Source organism: Mchenga conophoros, linkage group LG7, assembly GCF_057382185.1.
Source record: "Mchenga conophoros isolate Kocher_MC1m ecotype Shallow Benthic linkage group LG7, M_conophoros_male_GT1.1, whole genome shotgun sequence".
NCBI classification, from domain to species: Eukaryota; Metazoa; Chordata; class Actinopteri; order Cichliformes; family Cichlidae; genus Mchenga; species Mchenga conophoros.
The window spans coordinates 62,125,157-62,149,395 of NC_140532.1; the positions used below are offsets into that span (position 1 = coordinate 62,125,157).

Consider the following 24,239-nt stretch of genomic DNA (forward strand, 5'->3'; position numbering starts at 1 on the left):
CTGTGTCTCCCTGTGTTCTCTTTAATGTCGTCATTGTTTCCTCTCTAGCAATGTTTTCTTTTCAAGGCTTCGAAACAATCTAACATCCATCTCCACAGTGACATCTTCTGGCCAATTTGGCTATCACCACATCTTGATAATGCTCTTCTGTGAAACAATGATCCAGAAGAGCCATGCACAGTTCCAAACAAAGCTAGTTATTATACCGGACTGTCAGTAATTGTAATCAGCAGATGTTTTGAAGAAATCCTCTCACAAACAAGGAAAGAAAAATAATGAGACTGTAAAAGACAGTAGTGATCAGTGAGTGTGCTTCAACAAAATTCTACATCTGGTAATATTTGTGTTGGTCACAATCAATCAATTTCTAAAGTAAAATATATGCAAAGAAAAGATTGCAGGGTTTACTATAATAACCACACTGATTTGCAGCTGGGGTTTTTCTGGCTGTTTTTGCTCGCAGCCTTGAAACTCTGGATGTGTTTGGATGGCTTTTAAATTTTTTGGGCATTCATGTCATGAAAATACTAAAAGCTGGCATAGTATTAGGTTTGATTTTAAATTGACTGAAAAACATATATTTAAATAGATTCTTATATAACACTTTTCTACTCCCCCAGAGCACTCAAAGCGCTTTATACAGCATGTAGCTCTCTTCACGACAACACAGACACAGGTCGGTTCTTTGAAACGGGCGTTTATTACTTGGGCCTTCTCTCCTCAGCTTCACCATCACCAGTACGCCGATACGCCATTACGCCAATACGCCATTACGCCGTGAGAACTGGTCACGAGCGAACAGTACAAACAATTAGCAACTTTACAGTACACATATTAAGTCCAAACACAAATAAAAAACATTTCTCAAATGACAAATACCTCGTTGGCTGCTTGTCCTGAAAAGAGGTCCTTAAGTCCTTGTATTGCCCTTTCTTTTAGTAAACTTTTAGCTTAAATCGCTTCATGAGAGACATCTGCTCCCTCGCAGTCCATGAAAAGTCTCGTGTGCTCTCGTTAAGGGTATTCTCACGAGACACTAGCTCTCACCTTACACATGTACATTTCAAATAAAGACATTTCAACGCAAACTATATATATTCATGAAATTATGTAACTTAACATTTTAACAGTATTTACACTCCCACCAAAATCACTCATTGACTTAAAATGAGAGATTTTCCTCAATGAAAATTATAAGGAAGTGATGTGTGAGTGTACATTTAAGTGTAGGTCATTTAGCTTTACGTGTGTTTTAGGTGGCCTCAAGTAATGTAACTACTTTGTGAACAGGCCTCTCAAGGAAAACTGATTTAGTGATTGGTTTTCCCTTATCAAAAGTAGTGTCACTGAGCAGAAGCTTTAGCTTTCGCACCTTGCCATCTGCGCTGGGCAGGGCTTCCACAACCCTTGCAAGCTTCCACTGGTTTCTTGGTGCACTGTCATCCTTTAATATTACAATGTCATCTGGTTGCAAGTTTCGTGACTGCTTCTGCCATTTCTGTCGTTGTTGGAGGTTTAGCAGGTATTCTCGTTTCCATCGTTGCCAAAATTCATTGGCCAAAAACTGCACTCTTCTCCACCTTTTGTGCAGATAGAGATCTTCTTTGCAGAATTGTCCAGGGGGTGGCAGAATTACAGATGATTTCATGGTTAGAATGTGGTTGGGAGTGAGGGGTTCCGGACCAGTAGGATCGTGAAGATGCTCGACACTTAGTGGCCTGCTGTTGATTATGGTCATTGTTTCATACAGAAACGTTCTTAGAGTTGTGGTGTCAAGTCTGCTGGCGGACTTGTCGAGCATAGCTATCAGGATGCTTCGGATTGTTCGAATCTGGCGTTCCCAAACTCCTCCCATATGACTAGCTGATGGGACATTCAGCACAAATTCACAACCAAGCGCCCTTGTACGGTCTTGATCCATTCCTTCAAGCAATTCAGAAAGCTCCTTTCTAGCACCAACAAAGTTTGTGCCTCTATCACATCTTAGCTGGCGCACGGGTCCTCGAATAGCTATGAATGATCGAAGTGCATTCATGAATGCGTCTGCTGTCAAATCGTCAAGGGTTTCTATGTGAACTGCTCTAGAACATAGGCAGGTGAATAACAATCCGTATCGTTTCAACTCTCTCCTTCCTTCCTTCACAATAAAGGGGCCAAAACAATCAAGCCCACAATAAGTAAAGGGGGGAGATGTCTCAATTCTCTCTCCTGGTAGATTTGCCATTTGTTGAACCTCAGTTGTTCTTCTGTATCGTCTACATTTTACACACTTGTAAATGTGTGAGGAGACCACACTTCCACATCCTAGGACCCATATTCCGCTTGCGCGCAACTCGTTCATGGTCATGCCCCTTCCTTGATGGTGTATAAGCTCATGATGATGTTTGACCAGCAGAGCTGACACATGAGATTTTTTCGGAAGAATCGCAGGATGCTTTACATCATGGTGTAAGGCTGACTGAGACAGCCGTCCTCCCACCCTAAGAACATTGGTTTCGTCCAGGAAAGCATTCAGCTGGCGTAGCCCGTTGTGCCTGCTCAAAGTGTGTTCCTTCTTGCCTCTTATTTTCTTTATGTCTTCAGCGAAAGCGTCTTCTTGTACGAGTTTGATGATGAAGATCTCTGCTTCTCTTCGTTCTTCAAGATTAGTCGACTCATTAGTTCTCGACTGAAATCCCTTAAACTCTCTGACAAATCTCTTGAGCCTGGCAATGGCTCTCACCACTCTGGACCAGTCAGAAAATTTAGTTAAACGGTTTACCATTGGATTCTGTTCTCTTGCTTTAACTGCATGAACATGTGCTCTCCGAAGTTCAGGATCAGTAGCCTCAACTTCTCCCACCATTCCCACTTCATGTGGGAGATTTTGCTGCCAAAGGAAGTTGGGTCCTTTCAGCCAGCTAGATTCTTTCATTTGAACTGCAGTCAATCCTCTTGAGGCTCCATCAGCTGGGTTGTTTTCAGAGTTGACATGTCGCCATTGTTCAGGTTTTGTGCTAGATCTTATTCGCTGGATGCGGTTGGCCACGAATGTTTGGAACCTTTTAGCATCATTGTTCACATAGCCAAGGACCACCTTTGAGTCAGTCCAGTAATACTCTTGCACATTTTCAATCTCCAGCTCGCCTCTAATGATATCACCAATGCGGACTGAGGTCACAGCTGAAGATAACTCAAGCCTTGGGATGGTTGTTAGTTTGGTAGGGGCTACTCTTGCTTTCCCCAAGACAAGTGAACAACTTATCTGTCCTGTTTCACTCACCGCTCTAAGGTATGAGCATGCACCATACCCTTTGAAGCTTGCATCAGAAAAGTTGTGAAGCTCATATAGTGAGACTTCACCAAAGTTTGATGGAAGGTAGCTTCTTGGAATCTTTAGAACTGCCAAATGAGGCAGATCTTTGAGCCATGACTCCCATTGTGGCTGGATGTGCTCGGGGAGAGGTTCGTCCCAGCTTACCTTGTCTCTACACAGTGTTTGAAGAATCTGTTTGCCGATAAGTAGGAATGGAGCCACGAAACCTAGTGGATCATAGACTGAGGCAACAGTTGAGAGAACGCCTCTCCTTGTCAGTGGGTTTTCTTTTACCACCACCCTGAACTGAAATTCATCCGCCTCAACACACCACTGAACTCCAAGTGCTCGCTCGATATGAAGTTCTCCTAGAGCCATGTTTAGATCTTTGGTCTGAACATATTCTTGTGGTGGAATTGTTGCAATCACACTCTCATCGTTGGATACAAACTTATGTAGCCGTAGATTTCCTGTTTTGCACAGAGCTCTTGATTCCTTTACCAGGCGTATAGCTTCAGCAGTCGACCTTACACTTGTCAGGCCATCATCTACATAGAAGCTTCTTTGGATGAACTTAATGGCTTCTTTGCTGAACTTGCCTTGGCCTTGTGAAGCTAGGTATTTCAGTCCAAAGTTGGAGCAACCGGGGGATGAAGCTGCCCCAAAGAGGTGTACCTTCATCCTGTACACTGAGGGTTCAGAATCCAAATCACCTCCATCCCACCAGAGGAACCTGAGATAATCTTGATGTTCCCTTGCAACGTGGAACTGGTGAAACATTTTTTCGATGTCGCACATTATGGCTATAGGACCCTTTCTAAATCGACACAACACACCAACTAATGTGTTAGTCAGGTCTGGACCTGTCAAGAGATGGTCATTTAGAGAGGTTTCTTGGTAGCGTGCCGAACAATCGAAAACCACACGGATCTTCCCGGGCTTATGGGGATGGTAGACACCATGGTGCGGTATGTACCATGCTGGCTGGTTGTCTAATTCAGACTGTGGCACCTTCTCAGCATCTCTTCTACTTATGATTTCATTCATGAAATTGACATAGTCCGTGTAATATTGTTCATTTCTCCTCAGTCGACGCTCTAATGAGCTGAGCCTGTGAACTGCACACTGTTTATTGTCTGGAAGATTAGGTTTGTCTGTCTTGAAAGGAAGCGGAAGTTCATAGTGGCCATCTTCCTTCTGTCTTATTCCAGCTTTCACTTTAGACAGAAAGAGGAGGTCCTCCTGAGAAACTGGATTATCATCTGTTGAGTGATCTGTGAAATCTGATTCAAAAGTCTTAATTATGTCAAGTGGGTTGATCTCTTTGACTTGAGTCCTGCACGCAAAGTGCACTTCCTTCTTTAGCTGAACTGATGGATGCACAGTTGGTGTCACTTGTCGTACTATGATTCTATGACTGAATCCTATTGGATCGCTGTTGTCGCTTGCTGAATGTGAGCAACCAACAATGCTCCAGCCCAGATCAGTCCGCTGCGCATATGGATGATTTTCGTCACCAGACAGGATCTCTCTTGGGAGGAGGGCTCGTTGACAGTTGTAGCCTATAAGAAGGCCTACTTCGCAATCCAACTGTGGTGGAATCTTTTCTGACAGTTGCTCTAGATGTGGCCATTTTAGAGCTGTTTCAGAGGTAGGAATGTGCAGCCTGTTTACTGGAATAAATTCTCTTGTGAAAACAGGTGGTAGTGGAATCCTTTTCTCTGAGTTGTATCCTCTCACTTGTAGACCTGTCATTTTCTGACATGGAATAACTGTCGACTTGGCAGACATTGTGGACAGTCGCAGACTGACATTCTCTCTGTTTGTGTTCAGGCCTTGAGCTACTTCATCTAGTATGAAGGTGGTATCACTCTGTGTGTCTAAGAGTGCATAAACTAGCAGTTCTTGATCTGGCTGCTTAATAGATGACACCCAGACTGGCAAGATAGAAGATGTTCGTGTGCTTAGACCCTCTTGAATAACTCTGTTGGAAGTGGCTGTTGCGGTCCTTTCTGTGGTGTCTGCCTTGTCCTTTGAAATTTCACTTGCATTTAGGTGGATTGGCCTTTGACGTTCCTTGAACTTATCGTCATGCAAACATATTGGGTGTCTCTTTTGGCATTTCTCACACGTGCTTTTGTTATCACATTTTCTTGAGTGATGACCGGTCTTCAAACATCCAAAGCAAAGCTTCTCTGTGTGTACAAACTTAACACGATCCTGAACTGTCTTTTCTGTGAAACTTCGGCATTTGTCTAGGATGTGTCCTGTCCTTTTGCAGAAAACACATGATGTAATACTGCTCTGTGTTGTAGTTGTGGTCAGAGTCTTTGCTTGAACTATTTGGCTTCGTAGATGCCTTGGTTTCTCGCTTTCAACACTCTTAAGTGCTTGTATTGAGGAAATTGGATCGCAAGCAAGATCTGCTTCCTTTGATAGGAAGTCAACAAACACCTTGAATGGTGGGTACTCAGCTTTCACTTGTCTGACTTCCATCACTTTGCGATTCCAGCTGGAAACCAACCAATCTGGCAATTTCAGCAGAATCCTCTGACTCTCAACGCAGTCATTCAAGACCTCCAGCATCTTGACATGAGACATGGCAGCCTCACAGCTCTTGAGAAAGTCTGCAAATTCTCTTAGCTCGCAAGCATCCTTAGAACCTATCTTTGGCCATGCATGCAGCTTGTCTCTGAGTGACTTCCCAATTAGGAATGGGTCTCCGAAACGTTTCTCTAAAAGCTTCCAGGCTGAGTCATATGCTGCTTCTGTGCCCAATAGAAGAAATCCTTCCACGGCCTTCTTTGCTGTGCCACCTAAGTACTTTCTTAGGTAATACAGTTTTTCATTCTTTGGGATGTTCTTCCTTTCTATTAATGTTTCAAAGGACAGTTGCCAGTCTTTGAACTTCAAGGGATCTCCTGTAAACACCCCAGGCTCTGGTGTTGGGAGCCGGTTTGCACTCATAGCTTCTACTAGTGCATTGACCAGATCTAAGCTATTCTGCTCTTGAGGCCTCAACACTGAGGCTGGAGGAGACTGAGGTAGCTGTTGTGGACAAGGAGCTTGACTTGTGACTGCTAGGGATTGAGGAATAAATGGGGGACTTGATGCATTGAGAGAATGGGTTGTGACTGGAAGTACTGTGGAGTCAGCGACTCTAAGCTCTGGCAGTACTTCACTACCATACGACAAATCAGTTGCTTCTATGTTTTCTTCAGCTTCATCATAGACCCTCACTCGAGCTCTAGCAGCATTTAGCTTCTTTACTTCTTCTAGGCGTGCAAGTTTTCTACGTTTATCTTGGATTGCTTGCTGTCTGGCTAGGTTCTCAGCCTCTAACATTTGAAGTTCTGTTTCTTCCCTTTCTTGCTCCTCCAACACTGCCAAGACTTCCTGAGTTGCAGCAGCTTCAGCTACAGCCTCTATTCTTTTGACAGAGTGGCTGCTAGAGTGGGTAGAACTACATGACGAGACAGTGGTCTAGAAACAGAACCTGTTGAGCCTAGAACAGATCCAGCATCAGGCCAAGACTCTTCATCTTTATCTGCTTCATGACCTTTAAGCTGTCTCTCTGCTCTTTGAATAATAAATTCTGAGAATGACATGCATGTATCAACCCTGCGCCGCAGGTCTGGTTCAGGGGTTTGCGCTTGACGCAGCTCCTCATAAACCACCTTTACATCAGAACAGGTGCTTTTGATGTTCTCAATAAGCTCAGTTAACTCATCCTTAGAAGCATCACCACTTAATAACTCTTTGCCTATTCGTGCATGACACCTCCACTTCTCATAGATGATTTTGTATTTGCGTTGAATGTGCTTCAGTCTCTCATCTTGGTATGCTCTTCCCCTTTCTGTTAGGGTACACGCCCTCTCACTTCTTCGAAGCCCCTCTAGTTCTGCTGCAGATTCAGTGACAGTAGCTTCAGCTTGAGCGGATTGTTCAGCATCTTTATGGCAGGTCTCTCTGCTTATGTTAGACATGTTGAGATTATAGCAGTGTGATTGTGCAGCTATTAAACTTCAACTAGATTTCTTCTGGACTATGTGTAAGTGAAAGTTGCAATAAACTTAATTTGAATTAAGGTTCATAAATGTATGTATGAGTCTTCCAACACACTGTTGACTTCAATACTGAACTTAAGTTTCAAACAGACAAGAACAACAAAAATCACCTTATCACAAATATACAATAACAGTGTAAATGTACTTAGAAATACCTTAAATCCTTATCATTTACATTACTAAAGGTTTTCAAGTTTTCACATCAGTATAGTACCCCTTTAAAATTCACATAAGGTGCCCTTTAAACTCAGCAGATTTTGTATAACTCAAAATTACTCATAACCTGTGAGCTTGTTAAATATTTACTTGTTTGTTCTATAAACCTTGTGATGTACAACAACTATAAATGCAAACACATTGGATTAATCTCTACATTAAGCAAGCAAGAATAACAGATGAGTCCCTTAGTTGCAATTTTCACATTTAACCACTTCTCACACCACCTTAACTTCACTTTGTGGTAGAGCTTCTCCTGATCTTAAACGTGAAAATTAGCGCTTTAACTCAGTCTAACCACCGTTGCTTGTTAATGCTGTGCCGATATGCGTTATGCACTCTGCTTATCTGACGTGATGCACCGGATCCGCGTCGTTTCGTCATCCGCGGCGATCCTGTCCTCTCCTACCCGTGTTGAGCAGGCGAGTTCTCACTGTAGCTCTCTTCACGACAACACAGACACAGGTCGGTTCTTTGAAACGGGCGTTTATTACTTGGGCCTTCTCTCCTCAGCTTCACCATCACCAGTACGCCGATACGCCATTACGCCAATACGCCATTACGCCGTGAGAACTGGTCACGAGCGAACAGTACAAACAATTAGCAACTTTACAGTACACATATTAAGTCCAAACACAAATAAAAAACATTTCTCAAATGACAAATACCTCGTTGGCTGCTTGTCCTGAAAAGAGGTCCTTAAGTCCTTGTATTGCCCTTTCTTTTAGTAAACTTTTAGCTTAAATCGCTTCATGAGAGACATCTGCTCCCTCGCAGTCCATGAAAAGTCTCGTGTGCTCTCGTTAAGGGTATTCTCACGAGACACTAGCTCTCACCTTACACATGTACATTTCAAATAAAGACATTTCAACGCAAACTATATATATTCATGAAATTATGTAACTTAACATTTTAACAGTATTTACACAGCATGCCACATGTGGCTATTCACACAAGCACTTTGTTCTATGCTTTTCACTGCTTCCTAGTTAACATTCACACTCTGGTGGCTGCATCAGAGAACAACTTGGGGTTAGTATCTTGCCCAAGGATACTTGGCATGCAGACTAGGGGAGCCAGGAATTGAACCACTAACCTTCCAATCAGTAGATGACCTGACGTGCACATCTTTAAATCATCCTCTGCTGAGGAGCCTCTGAACTATGGCAAAACTTTCCTGAATTTTTATCTTGTAACACTGGCATGGCGTTTTACTGTGGTGATGTGGTCATAGTGAACCTGCATAACTCCTGTTGTTGTTTAGATATTCACAAGAGGAGTGTCAGTGGGAATAAAAATAGGAAAGGAAAAATACATCTGTCATTAAAATTGTTAAGAAATAGATTGCCTGTGATTAATGAATGTGTTTTCATGGTATTAATGTATTCTTTATGGCAACCCAGTATGCGAGTAATGGATTGAATTGAGGATTAAGTCACGAAATGCTGCAAATTACATTCTCTGTTGAAAGTAAAAAAATTTTTTTTTAAAACAGACGATGTCAGAACTGAAAACTCCTGCTTGTTTTATTTTCTCCTTGAAAGCAGAGGTGGTGTTTTATTGAGATATTTAAATGATTTTACAGCACAGTGACCTGCTCTCTCTCTGCTGATAGGAGTGATTGGAGCTCACCCACCAGTCTCTGTTTCTTGCTTTTTCTCCATTAATAATTCAAATAAGATATTTATATATTATTTATATATCTATATTATGTTTATTTGATTATACTTTGGATTCCAGTGTTTAAGTGATTGCATAGTGTAGTCCAGGGGTTCTTAACCTTTTTTACCTCTGGGCCCAACTTTTCCGCTACAAAAAAAACCCAGGGCCCATTCAGATATTAACAATGTATTGAAAAGATTAAAGTTTCTTTTTGTTTGATTTATATTTAATAACTAAATCAAATCTGAACCTGCAGATACAACAAAATGCCAAAAAGGTTAACTATTCATGGAACAAATCAAACTGCAAGTAGAAATTGAAAGGCTCAAGTCAGGCTTAATAACACAAAAATGATTAATAATTCAATTTTACTACAGCAAAAGAGACAAGAAAAAAGGGAAAAATTGGATAAATAATGTGGTGATAAAATAAATATACTCAAAATATTTTCTAAATAATAAATGAATAAGCTTATAAAATTTAAATAAACTACAAATGAAAATATAGCCTTATAATCTGTGAGTGAATATGAAAGTTGCTTCAGCAGTAAACTTTTTTTCATTGGCAGAACCAGAAGTTAGTCTTTATATTTGAGACAAATGAACAACAACAGTCACAACATTTTTTTGGTAAACTGCAACTCCCCTTTTATGTTCACCTCTTAATGAGACACTTGAGCCTCTGAGACACAAATCCAGGTCCAGTCTGGGTGGAATGGGGGAAAGGCTCATTCTCAGAGTCGGGCTATGGTCTTGGTTGAGGCCACGATGGAAAATCCTGATTCACACAGATATGTTGTTGTGAATGGGAGAAAGAGTTTCAGAGCTCTCAGTGCCAGACATGGGTACTCCTTTTGAGACAGCAATTCAGAAGAAGCCCAGGTCCAGTTTGCCCCAACTTTAAAGTGCTGTCGGTGGAAACTTCCAGAAGCTGGGACTGCAGATGTGAGGGCAATGCAACATCATTTTCAGCGGGATCCGCAGAAAATGGGTCCAAAATCCACATGTGTCCTTCTCTGGGATCCTCAGGGAAATATTCATCGAATATCTCTGTCAGTTGTGAAAGGTGCTGACAGACAGGGTCACAAAAGTGGAAACATGTCCTTCTCTTTTCCTGTTTCCTCTTGTAAAGCTTCAACTTTGTCTGCAACAAAAAACATGTTGCTGTTTCTCTCTTCAAGTGAGATGTTCAACTCGTTCAGCAGTGAAAAAAATGTGACAGAGATAAGCAAGTTTAGCTTAATGATGTGCAAGAGGAGATTTTTTTCCCCGTGAGAAAAGAAGAGACCTTATTCCTCAGTTCAAACAAACACTTCCTCTTGAAAGCCATCTCTCCTCACTGTGGTAGCAGCAGATGGACATGATCTGCTTCCATGTCCTCACAAAGCTTGGCAAAACATCTGGAGTTATTTTTAATGAAATCGATAGTTTTTAGACTTACATCCATCACCTCGTGGAACTCTGGTGACATCTTTTTTGCTGCAAGGCTTTCACTGTGGAGAAAACAGTGGGTCCATTTAGCTTCTGGTGCACTATCAAAGATCTGCCTAATGATGCCTGCCAGTCATTGAAGCTGCACCATCAATGCACACCCCAACACATTTCTGCCAGTCCAGGTCGTTCTCAGTGAAATAGTTGTCAATGCAGTGGAAACATTCCTGAGCCATGGCTCGTGCTGGTAGCTCTCCACAAAACCGCATGTCTTCATGCAAACTGCTGTCCCAGCGATAACGAACAAAAATCTGCAGCAATGCACCATTCGTGACATCAGTGGACTCGTCTAGTTGCAAAGAGAAAAATGGACTACTTTTTATTCTTTCCAGAAGCTGATGCCGTATCTAAGTCTATGTCTGTGATACGGTGGCTCATAGTGTCGTTTGAGAGTAGGAGGGTCAGTAGCTTCTTTGCAGCAGCCTCTCTGATCATGTCATGGCACATATGTACAGCGGCAGGCAAAATCAACTCCTCCGCTATAGTGAAAGAATTTTTACTCTGTGCCACAAGTCTGGATACGAGGTAGCTTTTAAAACACAATTAGAGTTACCAGTCAGTGACACAACACACCGTTTCTGCATTAGCAGCTCCTTTTAATATTTCTTGCGAGTGTGGGATGTTTGGTTTCGAGATGGCATTTTAATTTCAAAGGCTTCAGTGCTTCGTTGGATAGCATTAGTCCACACTCCACACATTGGGTCTGCCTCGTTTCCTCCATTCACAAACCCATACTTCAGGAAGTCAGAGTTATACTTGTACAAACATTTTGCCTTTTGGGAGGTGGGCTTGCCACTTTCATCTTCATTTTTGCATTTTAAGAGCTTCTCCATATCTTTTGCTAACTGCAAACGGGGTCTTCTTCTGCTTGCTTATTTAGGCTGATTAAACAACTCCCATCAAGCGATGGGAAGCTGTATTGTAACTGAGATTTTCATGGATAACAGTAGTCCCTGGTGTCTTCAATTAATAACTTATGATGTCCCACGGCCCGCAGGTACAAAACAAAATTTTTTTTGCTGCCCTCAAGCTGTGACTCGCTAACAAAGACTAACACTGAGCAGTGCTGATTTTCTAACACTGGAATATTTCTAACATTTTGAGTTATTTTCCAGCGTTACAAAATCAGCACTGCTCAGTGTTAGCCATTGTTAATCTTCAAAGCTGACTAGGTTACTTTTAAACATATAACACTGTCAAAAGTGTTAATTTAACACTCAACAGTGTTGTATTTAACACTCAGAGGAGTGGACCCATATAGACACTCTAGTGTTAATTTAACACTGGAGATTTTGCTGTGTACTGGTCTAAACTAACCTAATGTTATTGTAATAGTACTCACTTACTTCACATTCCTCTATCCTTGTGTAGTCTTCAGGCTGAGTTGCTCCCTGCCAAAGAGACCTCATTTCGGAGATGTATCTGTACTGGACCTGCTCCCTGGAGGGAATGCGCGCTTTCACTGCCACATGGGTTACCACTTGCGTGGGGAACCAGTGCTTACCTGCCTTAATGCCTCCTTGCCAGTTTGGAGTGATAAGGAACCTGTGTGCAGGGGTGAGTGTGTATAGAACGGTTTCTTTACAGTTTTTCTTAAAATTCTGTAGCAAAAAGGATACTTCATTTCACTTTTTGTGAAAGATACTCCACTAACAAATTCAAATTGAGTGTTCTGCTCTTCAGCTCTTTGTGGGGGAACAGTGAAGAATGCTACAGTGGGACGAGTGCTCTCCCCATCTCCCCACCATGGCCCTAATGCCACCTTGGATCGCTCCTGCTCCTGGTCCCTTGAAGCACCCAAAGACCAGAGGCTGCATCTCCACCTGGAGAGACTGGCCTTGGGACCAACTGACAGGTAAAAGCAACCATATTGTATGGATGGATATCTGAATAGGCATATCAGGTACAGCTCCAAAGGCCCTAAGGGTCAGATGCAAAATGACTAAAACCAGAAAAGACCGCACAGAGTTGCAGAAAGATCTCAAACTAAACAATTACCGCTGGTAATTATCAGTAATTACCACAAAAGATACAAAGAGACACACAGGGAATTACTTTAAAGAGATGTACAACAATAAAAATGATCAGATACCTGTTCTTGATATCAGCAGTACTGGCACTGTATTCAATTGGTACTAAATTTTGTATTATCACACACCACTAATCCATTCATTAACACCATCTCTGTGTCGCCTTAGGTTGGTGTTGTGGAGTGGGCTGGACGCTGGCTCTGTGGTGCTGTTTGATTCAGGTCGGGGGGGTCAGATACCCTTTGAAGGAGTGATCAGCGAAGGTCCAGCTGTAAGAATCCAATTCATCACGGATCAGCCCAACCACAACACAGGATTCAATATCCGCTATGAAGGTGCAGAAGCCACTGTAGATCTAGTTGGGCACAAAAATTAAACATGAACTACATTCTTGGAGAGCAGTTCAAACAATTATATTTGTAATTAATGCATAATTATGTAAGCAAACAGAAGACCACTGGTAAAAAGACCAGTGTTTATTTTTGCAGATGGACTGTTAATCAGATTTTTAATAGATTGCCAGGAAGCGAGCAGGTTCTTAATCATTATATTAGCCAGCATGTTAGTTGTTTTTGGCAGTCTCAAATAGCCAGAGGATGGAAAAAATACCCTTCAAAATGTTTGTCAGTATCAATGAAGAGAAGAAAACAACCAAAGAATAATCTCTATACAATTTATTATAAATGTGTGGTTTAACAGATAATAAATGCAAAAACTATACATCATTTGACATTTAGTTATTGTAAATTGGAGGCGATGTGTTAGGAAAAATCACATTCAAAAAAGCATAAACATTTTGGTATTCATTTTACAGAGCTTTCTATTTTCTCTTTCAGCTTTTGAACGCGGCCACTGTTACGAGCCATATCTTCAGAATGGAAACTTCACCACCTCCGACCCTCTGTATGGAGTTGGAACAGTGGTTCAGTTTACTTGTGATCCAGGCCACTCCTTAGAGCAAGGTCCCCCTGTGATTGAATGCATCAGTGCCAGAGATCCATACTGGAATGACACTGAGCCTCTGTGCAAAGGTAAAAATGAAGGCAGAAAGTGAAGAGAGGAGGCTTCATGACAGATTAGGATAAGACCATAAATGTTCTATTTTTGAGGGTTCTGTCAAAATACCTTTCACGTCAGATTCAACAGAATTCCTTAACTACATAACCTTATTTCGACCTGTTTTATCCACCTATTCATGAGTAGGTGTAAAAATAATAAATTTGTTATTCGGATATTATTACAATAACTAGAGGTGGTATTTTTTATCCATTTGACTTGTAACCCAGGCTAACACACTTTGTTTTCTGCCACATATGATTTCAATTCTTGAATCAAAATCTGCTTTGACCACTTACTGCACTGAACCTAATTACAAAAGAAAACATTAAAATAATGAGCTTAGTCTCGGAGCAGATCATGAAAAACTTATAAAATGTAATCTTTAGATTTTAAGCAATTTTAATTGTGTGTGTATGTGTGTGTGTGTGTGTGTGTGTGTGTGTGTGTGTGTGTGTGTGTGTGTGTGTGTGTGTGTGTGTGTTCATTCCTGGACGTGAATTATATATGACTAAAAAATACATAGACAGAAAAGACAGTTGTTTAGTAATTCTAGTTCTCAAAACAGGAACTCTCACATTTTCTTCTGCCATATGTCCTCCACCTATCCTCTGCAGCACAGTGTGGAGGTGATTTGTCGGGTCCAGGAGGGTTAATTTTGTCTCCAAACTGGCCAGAATGGTATGGAGAAGGAGAGGACTGCAGCTGGAGGATACATGTTGGCGAGGACAAGCGGGTGCTGCTTGATGTACAACTGTGAGGAAAAACACCAACACACATACATACACACTCATGCACATTACAACTTCTGCTCTCTTCGTCTTGATACATGCTCAATCATCCAGGTAAATAAATCCCCAAAAGTTGATTCTGTTCATCTGGACGTAGCGTTTTGTGCATACAGTACATGTGCATAATGACTGAAACCAGCCCACTGAAGGAACAATGGGCTGGGAGGTCAGTTCCTTAATCTTAATAATGCAAATGTACTGTTTATAAGGATGGGGAAACCTGCAGTCAGCTGAGACTGAAGACGTCACTTGGATGAGTGACGAAATGTTACTCCCACAAAACGCTACGTCCAGATGAACAGAATCAACTTTTGGAGTTCTGCTCTCTTCCAAAGTTTGACGCAACCAAACCTAACTTTTGTCTTTAACTTTTTTGGAGGCAGAGAGGGTGGAGGTTAGGTGTGTGCATGGGGACATCCACGAATATCTGCTGCAAATTAAATACAGGGGAAATTTTCTCCAGGCCCAGGAATGTTAGGAGCATCTGTACAACAGAGGGGACAAACTCAGGCATCTTTCACCAGGAGATAAAGTACTTGTATTGCTCCCTTCTTCTATATCAAAGTTAATTACTTCTTGTGGAGAAGAAAAATTGGTTCTCAAGTCAAGTCAAGTGGCTTTATTGTCATTTTAAACATGTGCAGTGGTACAGTACACAGTGAAACAAGACAGCGTTCCTCCAAGACCATGGTGCTACATATAACAGACAATCAATACAGGACTACTCTGTACAGTTCTGTGCCGACTACTGAAAGGTAAATGAGGTGTCACAGGATGATGCCTAACCAATGCCCCAGGTCGATGAGCTCCTCGACCATGAACAGTGGAGTGAGCACTAGGTTTAACCAAGGGCTTCTGGCAGATACCCTTGTCTGCAGAGTTCAAAGAAAAAATGGCCTTCTCCACTCTGTACGGTTTTTACCACTTCTGTTTGGCTTGTTCCCAGCCACATTCCAGGGCAGGGCTCATGGCCAACACGAAGAAGTGTGTGGTTGGACAAAGGGAGGTACAGTATTTGAGGTTTTCTTTGGATGAAGGCAGGTGCATCCACAGATGGATGAAACAGCAGCTGTCGATTTCTGTCCCAAGACCATAAAAGGGGTGAGGGGGTCCTTGGGGCTGGCTGGTTACTACCTCCAGTTCATGCCAGGCTTGGCGGGCCTGACCAACCCTTGACTGATCTCACCTGAAAGGGTGCAGGTAAAGAAAGCTGTCTGTGGGGAACCCCTGCTCTACACTCCTAACTTCTCCCTACCTTTTATTCTGCAGACGGACACTTTGAACAGAGGGCCGGGGGCCATTTTGTCCCAGCAGGTAAAGGGGTGTCAACTGTCCAGCTGTATACATCAGTAGGAAATTGTCACAGTGGGAAGCCAGGTACGGTATGGTGAAGAGAGGTCACCTCTGCTGCTGAGCATAAATTTATCTGCGTCATCACCCCAGAAAAGGCAAGTTAACAGCACCTCAGATTAGAGCCCAGATAAATGCAACAGGGAGTTCCAGCAGCAGACAGATCTCTACATCAACTGTTCAGAGGAGACTGTGTAAAACAGCCTTTTTGGTCAAACAGCTGCTAAGAAACTACTACTAAGGAAAAGCAAAAAGCAGAAGAGATATATGTGCTCATAGAAACACAAAGAATGGACATTAGAAGAGTCTAATGAGTCCAGATTTGAGATCTTTGGTTCCACCCGTGATGTCTTTGTGCAGTGCAGAAAAGGTGAATGGATTGTCTCTATGTGCATGGTTCCCACTGTGAAGCATGGAGAAGGATTTATTCAAAATTGAAGGCACACTGAAACAGGATGTCTACCACAGCATCCTGCAGCAACATGCCATCCCATCTGGTTTGCATTTAGTTGGAACGTCATTTAATTTTAACAAGACAGTGACCCAAAATACACCTCCAGGCAGTGTAAGGGCTAACTGACCAAGAAGGACAGTGATTGCGTCAGATGGCCTGGCCTCCACAGTCACCTGACCTAAACCCAATCGAGATGGTTTAGGACGAGATGGACCACAGAGTGAAGGCAAAGGGGCCAGTAAGTGCTCAGCACTATTTCAAGACTGTTGACTTTTGAAAAATGATTTCAGGTGAATACCTCATGCGGGCCATCGAGAGAATGCCAAGAGTGTACAAAGCAGCAATCAAAGCAAAGGGTGGCTATTTTGAAGAATCTAAAATATAAAACAGGTTTTGAATTATCCATCCATCTTCATCCGCTTTATCCGGGGCCTGGTCGCGGGGGCAGCAGCCTAAGCAGAGAAGCCCAGGCCTCCCTCTCCCCAGCCACCTCCTCCAGCTTATCCGGGGGAACACCAAGGCATTCCCAGGCCAGCCGAGAGATATAATCTCTCCAGCGTGTCCTGGGTCTGCCCCAGGGCCTCCTCCCGGTGGGACATGCCTGGAACACCTCACCCAGGAGGCGCCCAGGGGGCATCCTTGTCAGATGGCCGCAGCACCAATCTGTCTGTTGATCTCCGGCTCCCTTCTCCCATCACTCACTAACAAAACCCCGAGGTACTTGAACTCCTCCACTTGGGGCAGGAACTCATCCCCGACCCGGAGTGGGCACTCCACCCTTTTCCGGCTGAGAACCATGGCCTCAGATTTGGAGGTGCTGATCCTCATTCCCGCTGCTTCACACTCGGCTGCGAACTGTTCCAGTGCGAGCTGGAGGCCTTCACCCGATGAAGCCAACAGAACCACATCATCCGCAAAAATCAGAGATGAGATTCTGAGGCCACTGAAGTGAAAGCCCTTATGAACAGAATCGGTGGCAAAGGGCAGCCCTGGCGGAGCCCATCACCCACCGGGAACGAGTCCGACTTATTCCCGCAATGCGAACCGAGCTCTTGCAACGGTTGTATAGGGATCGAATGGCCTGTAGAAATGGGCCAGACACCCCATACTCCTGCAGCACCTCCCACAGGACACCCCGAGGGACACGGTCGAATGCCTTCTCCAAGTCCACAAAACACATGTAGACTGGTTGGGCAAACTCCCATGCACCCTCAAGTATCCTGGAGAGGATAAAGAGCTGGTCCAGTGTTCCGCGACCAGGACGAAAACCGCATTGTTCCTCCTGTATCCGAGGTTCGGCTAGCGGACGAACTCTTTTTTCCAGCACCCTGGCATAGACTTCCCAGGGAGGCGGAATTATTTCACAGTTTTTTGTTCACTACAAAGTTTCATATGTTCATTAAAGTTTCAATGCCTTCAGTAAGAATCTACAATGTAACTAGTCATGAAAATAAAGAAAAAACATTTTAAATCCAAAATCCTGCTTCGTAGTATAGACCCTCTGCCACACCGAATTCTGTCAACTTCAGGGAAGCAGAAAGCAAGCTTTAAACTTTCTGACTTTCTATTTTCTGCAAAAATAGGTCAAATATGGACAGTGGTAAGAACAGCTAGTCTTTTCTGCCAAATCCAGCCCCATGACATCTACCCAGAAAAGTAATCTGTTAACAGTCTAACTGTGCAGCAACTGTTAAGTAATTTAGTAACAGCAAGTTAACTTTAACAAACATTAAATGCTGTCAGCTTCACTGAGAAACAAATTTAAACACACTGATTACAAGATTTTTTTTAACTGTTTCAAAAGAGAACATGATCCTCCAAAATGGTAATAATCCTGCTCTCTGATGCTGTTAAGCCAGTGGTTTAGATTTGAAGTGAGCTACTGGGCATACTTGTACCCAAGTGGAAACTCTTCTTTTTGGCAGACCAATCACAGTTTAGTGTACTGCTTCCTCCTACTCGTGAATTAATGTAAATGTTTTCTTTGTTGTTACTTGATTGCTTTAAGTTAACTTCACTTAAAACAGAGAGTAAACTGTTATTTATACTGCCTATTCAACAAAGCATTTCTTTTTTTTTTCATGAAGTCAGCAAAGTGAACCAAAACAAATTCGTTGTTTGTGTGCACAAGCTTGGCCAAATTAAGATTTTTCCTACAGCTAACAATAACTTGGGAAAAACAAGTAAAAAAGTATATATTGTACATGATTTTACAGTGTAAGGTGAAACTGTGTGCACATTGGAAGTGATTTGCAGCGATGTGTTAACCACAGGCCGCACAAAGTAGCATTCAGTGATTTCAAGCGACTACAGGCAAAATAACTGCTGGCAACATGAGGTGGGAGAGACCCAAGCTAACTTTTCTCAACTTCGAAGATTCCCTCTATGAGAGGGAAGAATAATGTTGATTGACATATGACCTGGTAGTAAATACACTAGTGAATCACCTAGGCAACTAAAGCCTGGATGCAAGTGAGCAGCCATCAACATCAAAGTGCTGTGCAGTGAGTGAACTGTTTCCAGGGTGGATGCAGCTTAAGATAATCAATGTTTAGTTTTCACTTCATGTTCTAACACACAGAAATGTGAGCGGTTTCAGTTTGGTCATGTAACTGTTGACAAAAAAACATCCACTCAAAAACCAGAAACTACTCCTTTTAATTTGTATATAAGTATTGATATTAACAATGAGTTGATACCTGCTCGAATAAAAGGAATATCTGTAACTCACCAACAGTCCAAAAGCACTATTGTGAAATTAATTTTAAAGTAAATAACTCACCTTAAGTAAGGCTTTACTATTGTTTTATTTAAATTAAGTTATTATACAATTTTCAATTATATAAAAAGGGAATGGACAAGTTTAATTAAACTCTCTGGCAGCTTTGTTCCAGCTACACTTGTTTTGGTATGCCATATAATATTTTCAGATATTTCAGTATTCAAAATCTTGCAAACTACATCTTTTCAAAGCCACTGTGGTGTGATCAATCAAACGTGTCTTGGGCAAAAACATTGCAGTCATGCTTACATACTCCTGTGAATGAATGCAGCATTTAGACTTTGATGTCATTTTGTCTCCCACACAGTCAGCTGTTTATACAAATGTGTTCTGAATCATTATAACTCATCTTGAACTGATATCATTAGCTGTACTGCAGTATTTCTTTCCCTTCCTCCTTGTCTTCAGACTCAACATCAGTGACAGTGACATGCTGACGATCACCGATGGAGATGAGGTCACAACTCGTATTCTGGGACGCTATGTTGGAGGCAGCAGCCCCTTCAAGCTTTCCTCAACGACCCCTGATCTGACTGTGACCTTCCATTCTGACCCGGCGGGGCTTGTCTTCGGCAAGGGGGAAGGCTTTATTATCAACTATATAGGTGACAATAACCGTTAAAGGTCTATTTTTGCTTTAAGTGTTAAAAAAAGAGTATAAGCTGTGAAAAAGAATCTTAAAATCTACTTATCCATCCATCCATCCATCCATTCTCTTCTGCATTTGGGTCTTCTATTTTAGTTAGAAGACCCAAATGCCATGTTGCAATACTATACTGCTATGGTAGCCAACGTTTCAAATGCAGATTTTGACAGGTTTGTGAGTGTACACTTTATCCAAATCTAGTGAGGGTTTACTCACCTTTGCCAGTGGGTGGCTGTAGCTCAGGCGGTAGAGCAGAATGTGTATGAATGTAGTTAGGAAGCACTCAGCTAAGAGAAAGTGTGTGATTTGTTGAATGTGGCATGATGTATAAAGCAGCGGTCCCCCGGGCCTCGGACCAGTACCGGGCCGCACGAGTTGAGGTTCAGGTGTAAAATGTATGGTTTTTATTGGTTTTCAGTGTTATTTTGTTATAGTTTGATCGTTAACTCTGTTTTCCTGGGTCTTTTCACGTGCGTTATGAATACATCTTCCTTTTTTCGGTACCGGTACGAGTTTTATTTTGTTGTATTTATCCGCAACACCTTAAAGGCCGGTCCGTGAAAATATTGTCGGGCATAAACCGGTCCGTGGCACAAAAAAGGTTGGGGACCGCTGGTATGAAGCACTTTGAGTAATCTGGGAGAGTTGAAAAACGCTATATACAGTAAGAATCAGTCCATTCACTGGCTGAACAGAGTTTGGTCATGTTCCTTTTGTACTACTATGCACATGTTATTATTACATGGTTTAATTAAGGTACACATTAGGCTGACATCTGGGGCCAGAGCTGAAACTGTTCTGGGCCAGCATTGTGTCTGCAACTGGCCCGTGGCTGCACACGACTTATACATGGCCCACATACCGGAAAGAATGACGGCCCTTTGATGGCCCAGAGTTCATGTGTATTTGAGTTTTTGTTAATATTCAATGTCATTCATGGTTTTTGTTCTCTTTATGGGTTTTGTGCTTATCTATAGTTTATAGTCTTTAGGGTTCTGTCTCGATGTCTTCCCTGTGTCTCCGTGTTTCATGTTCCCTCTCGTCTCTCCAGTTAGAATGTCCCCCTGTTTGTTTCTCTCCCCTGTATAGGAATTTCTTTTATTTATGTATTAATGACATTATTTTATTGTATAATGCCTTGGTGCCACTGGATTTTAGCATGTCTCACACTCATACAGTTAGACAGATGGTGGAGGTCTGGTAAGGAAGTTGGGGGATGCAGACAACTCCACAGGAAGAATCTTTTGTCTCTTTGAGGACTCTGGGAGGTAGCAAGGGAGCGTGAACCTTAAGGTGTGAAACAGCTGTGTACTGCCTTTTGTTCCTGAAGAAGATATTTAACTGAGAGCCATGCTAGGCTCAGGGTGAGACTCTGCTGACCGTCTGCCCCATGATCATGCAGGCTCTCCACCAAGCTTGGTTTTCTGTTCTTTGTTTGTGATTAAAGAATGTTAGCTACCGCTCACCACTTGTCTGCATGCTCTATTTAATGGAAAACTTCCACAACACCCCATTCTTGGAGTTAAGCTTGTGTGTCTTTGTCTGCTTTTTCATATTTGTCGTGCTTCCAGTTTTATTTTGACGGTCCTTGTTCTGCGTAAAACGTATTCAGTTTTGCTTCCCCTTTGTCTGTGTATTTAATCCCTCAGTCTACCTCTATTTGTTGTCGCATTTTCCACGTTAGTGGAATGTCCAGTCATTAGTGGCCAGTCAGGAGTGTCTTAGTTCTAGTTTATGTTTGTTTTTTTTCTTTAGTATTCATGTTTTTTGTTTTTTAGTTAATTTTTCCTAGCAAATAAAGCTGCTACTTTGAGTTAAGTTTTCCATCTGAGAGTCCTGCGTTTGGGTCCTAACTTAGCCTGCCACACAGCTTACCACACAGTTCACCACATAGGTAGCAATTGTCCTTCTTCTCTGCTGGATTGCCTGGAGCTTTCTTTAGGCACCTTCTCAGCTTTGATTAATGCCCAGTTTGAATAACCACATTTACTCAGGGCCTTCTTAATATGATGTTCTTCTGCTTCCCTGGCCGCTGTATCTGTGGGGATCGTGTTCGCTCTCTGTTGTAGGGTCCTGATGACACCCAGTTTGTGTTCCACTGGATGATGAGAGTTAAACCTTAAATAGTGATTCATATGTGTTGTCGTTTTTCATATCCTCCCTGGTGAACTTGATGTGTTGGTCCACTCAGTTAATGTGATCAGTGAATTGTGGTATGTCCGGAGAGTTGATTCTTACCCATGTGTCATCCACATACCTGAGCCAATGACTTGGTGGTGTTCCACGGCAAGGATAACAGAGCCTTCTTTTCCACTTCTTCCATGTACAAGTTGGCCACAATGGGTAAAACTGGGAAACGCATGGCACACCTATGTTTTTGCCTGTAGTACTGACTCTTGGATGTGAAATATGGGGAATGAAAACAGTTTAAAGAGCAAACACCTTTGGTCAGTGCTGAGAGTTCAAGGTTCTTTATTTGCCATTTGTCCATAAAACCAGCAGTCAAGGCAGATTGGAATTCTTGTGCAGAGGTCTCTTAGTCATAGTGAGCATGTTAGAAAAATAAACAAGACAATACAATGCTAATATTAATTTTAAATTCTAAATTATACCCCCTTTACAAGAGGGGTGGAAGTATATTCCCAAGAGTCTAATTATATATATATATATATATATATATATATATATATAATTATATATATATACATATGTATATATGTATATATACACACACATGGAAGTTTGGAAGTATGGAAGTTTTGTTGTGTTGCTGAGATTGGGGTTCATCCTGCAATCTCTTACGAACTTTCATCTGCCTCCATAATGACATCTCTCACCTTCTCAACAAAATCCAAGGTGTTCTGGATGTGGTGTTCAGAGCTGCCTATCAATGGGTTGAGGATCAAAGCCAGAAACTTTGAGATATTATAGGTGACTGAGCTGATCATACAGACAATTGGTCTTAAATGTACACCCTGTTTATGTATCTTAGGTAAACCATACAGACTTGGTGTAGCTTCCCCTGGGTTTCATTTTAAGTATTTTTGTCACAGAGCTGTGTGAAATTGTCTCACGATAGTCTTTCTGGTTTAGCAAAACAACTACCCTTGTCTGCTGGAAGGATGATAATGTTTTTCTTTTTCTCTGTTTGGGTGAATTGCCTGTCAGACAAATTTTACACCCACTTGTCCTCATCCTCGGAGTGGCATTTCTTCTAGCTACTGAGGGCACTCTCCATGTTTTTGTTTGGTTTCTGACGCACAAAAAATAAGTCAAACTCAGTTTTTTTTCATGGTCTTAGACTTTTCATGCTGTGCTAGACGAGCCTTTTCAGTTAATTTAAACACCTTTCGAAGAATACTCTCTAGAAGCATTGTAAGACACTATCAGATCTGCTTCTCTTTAGATTTCACATCGATGGTAAAAATGTATTTGTCTCAGCTATTCATTGAGGATCTGGTTCTGTGCCTTCTGGAGAATTTTTGCTGCCCAGAGGCCCGATCAATGGTCATTGATCAATGATCTCTGATCACTGGGTGTTGATCATTGTTCATGACAATTTGCATATTAATGAAGAAACTGACCTCACAGCCCATTATTCGCCAGCAGTGCTACTTTCAGTCATTGTGCAAATTTACTGTTTAAAAGGTCAGGGAAACCTGCAGTTAGCTGAGACGGAAGAAGTCACTTGGATGAGTGATGAAACGTTTCTCCCACTGAAAATGCTACGTCCAGATGAATGGAATCAACTTTTTTGGATTTCCTCACCTGGATGATCGAGGATACATCAAGATATCTCTATCAATCACCAACAATTTGCCGCTTGGAGATTATAAAGATATTGATAATTTTATTTGTCAGGGTTTGTTATTATGGCTCTGGGCAGAGAATAAACTAGGCATGAATGATAACAAACATGTATCCGATATTATATCTGTCAACAAGGTGCACTGAAGGGTATCAGTTGACGGAACAGCTGATATGGACTGGTTTTCTGATCTGCAGGGATTGAATTTGTAGAGTTTACACTGTGCATAATTTATTGTCTGTTATTCTTTTAAAAGTTTAAAGGTTGTGGCAGAAAACACTGGGTTGTCAGCTTAAGCCCACAGAAGGGAAGTCAGAAGCATTAAGCGCTAAGGCATACTTGTTTTAAATTTTGGTTATCACTGACAATCAGAACACAAAATAAAAAGACACTGGAATTATCATTTAAATAGTTTTTAACTTTAATTTACTTTTCTAATTAATTTCCGTTCTGTCCATTCTCAAGCTGCCCACTTTATTTTTCATCTTCTATTTTCTGTCCTCTCATCTTTACTTGTTTTTTTTTTACTTAAGGCAGATCTGCCCAAGACTTAACATAGCAGGAAGGTTTGAACTGCACACTTTAATGCTGG

General features: G+C 41.9%; 1 protein-coding gene across 3 annotated transcripts in view; it reads left to right on the forward strand.

Moving 5' to 3' along the window:
* sez6l (seizure related 6 homolog (mouse)-like) overlaps positions 1–24,239 on the forward strand; it is a 112,877-nt gene that overhangs the window by 67,607 nt on the left and 21,031 nt on the right. For all 3 annotated transcript variants that reach the window (XM_085280635.1, XM_085280636.1, XM_085280637.1), the window contains exons 5-10: positions 12,102–12,287; positions 12,414–12,585; positions 12,929–13,095; positions 13,597–13,791; positions 14,434–14,572; positions 19,602–19,798. In XM_085280635.1, coding sequence (XP_085136761.1) covers positions 12,102–12,287; positions 12,414–12,585; positions 12,929–13,095; positions 13,597–13,791; positions 14,434–14,572; positions 19,602–19,798 — 1,056 coding nt within the window. The remainder of the gene's footprint in view (positions 1–12,101; positions 12,288–12,413; positions 12,586–12,928; positions 13,096–13,596; positions 13,792–14,433; positions 14,573–19,601; positions 19,799–24,239) is intronic.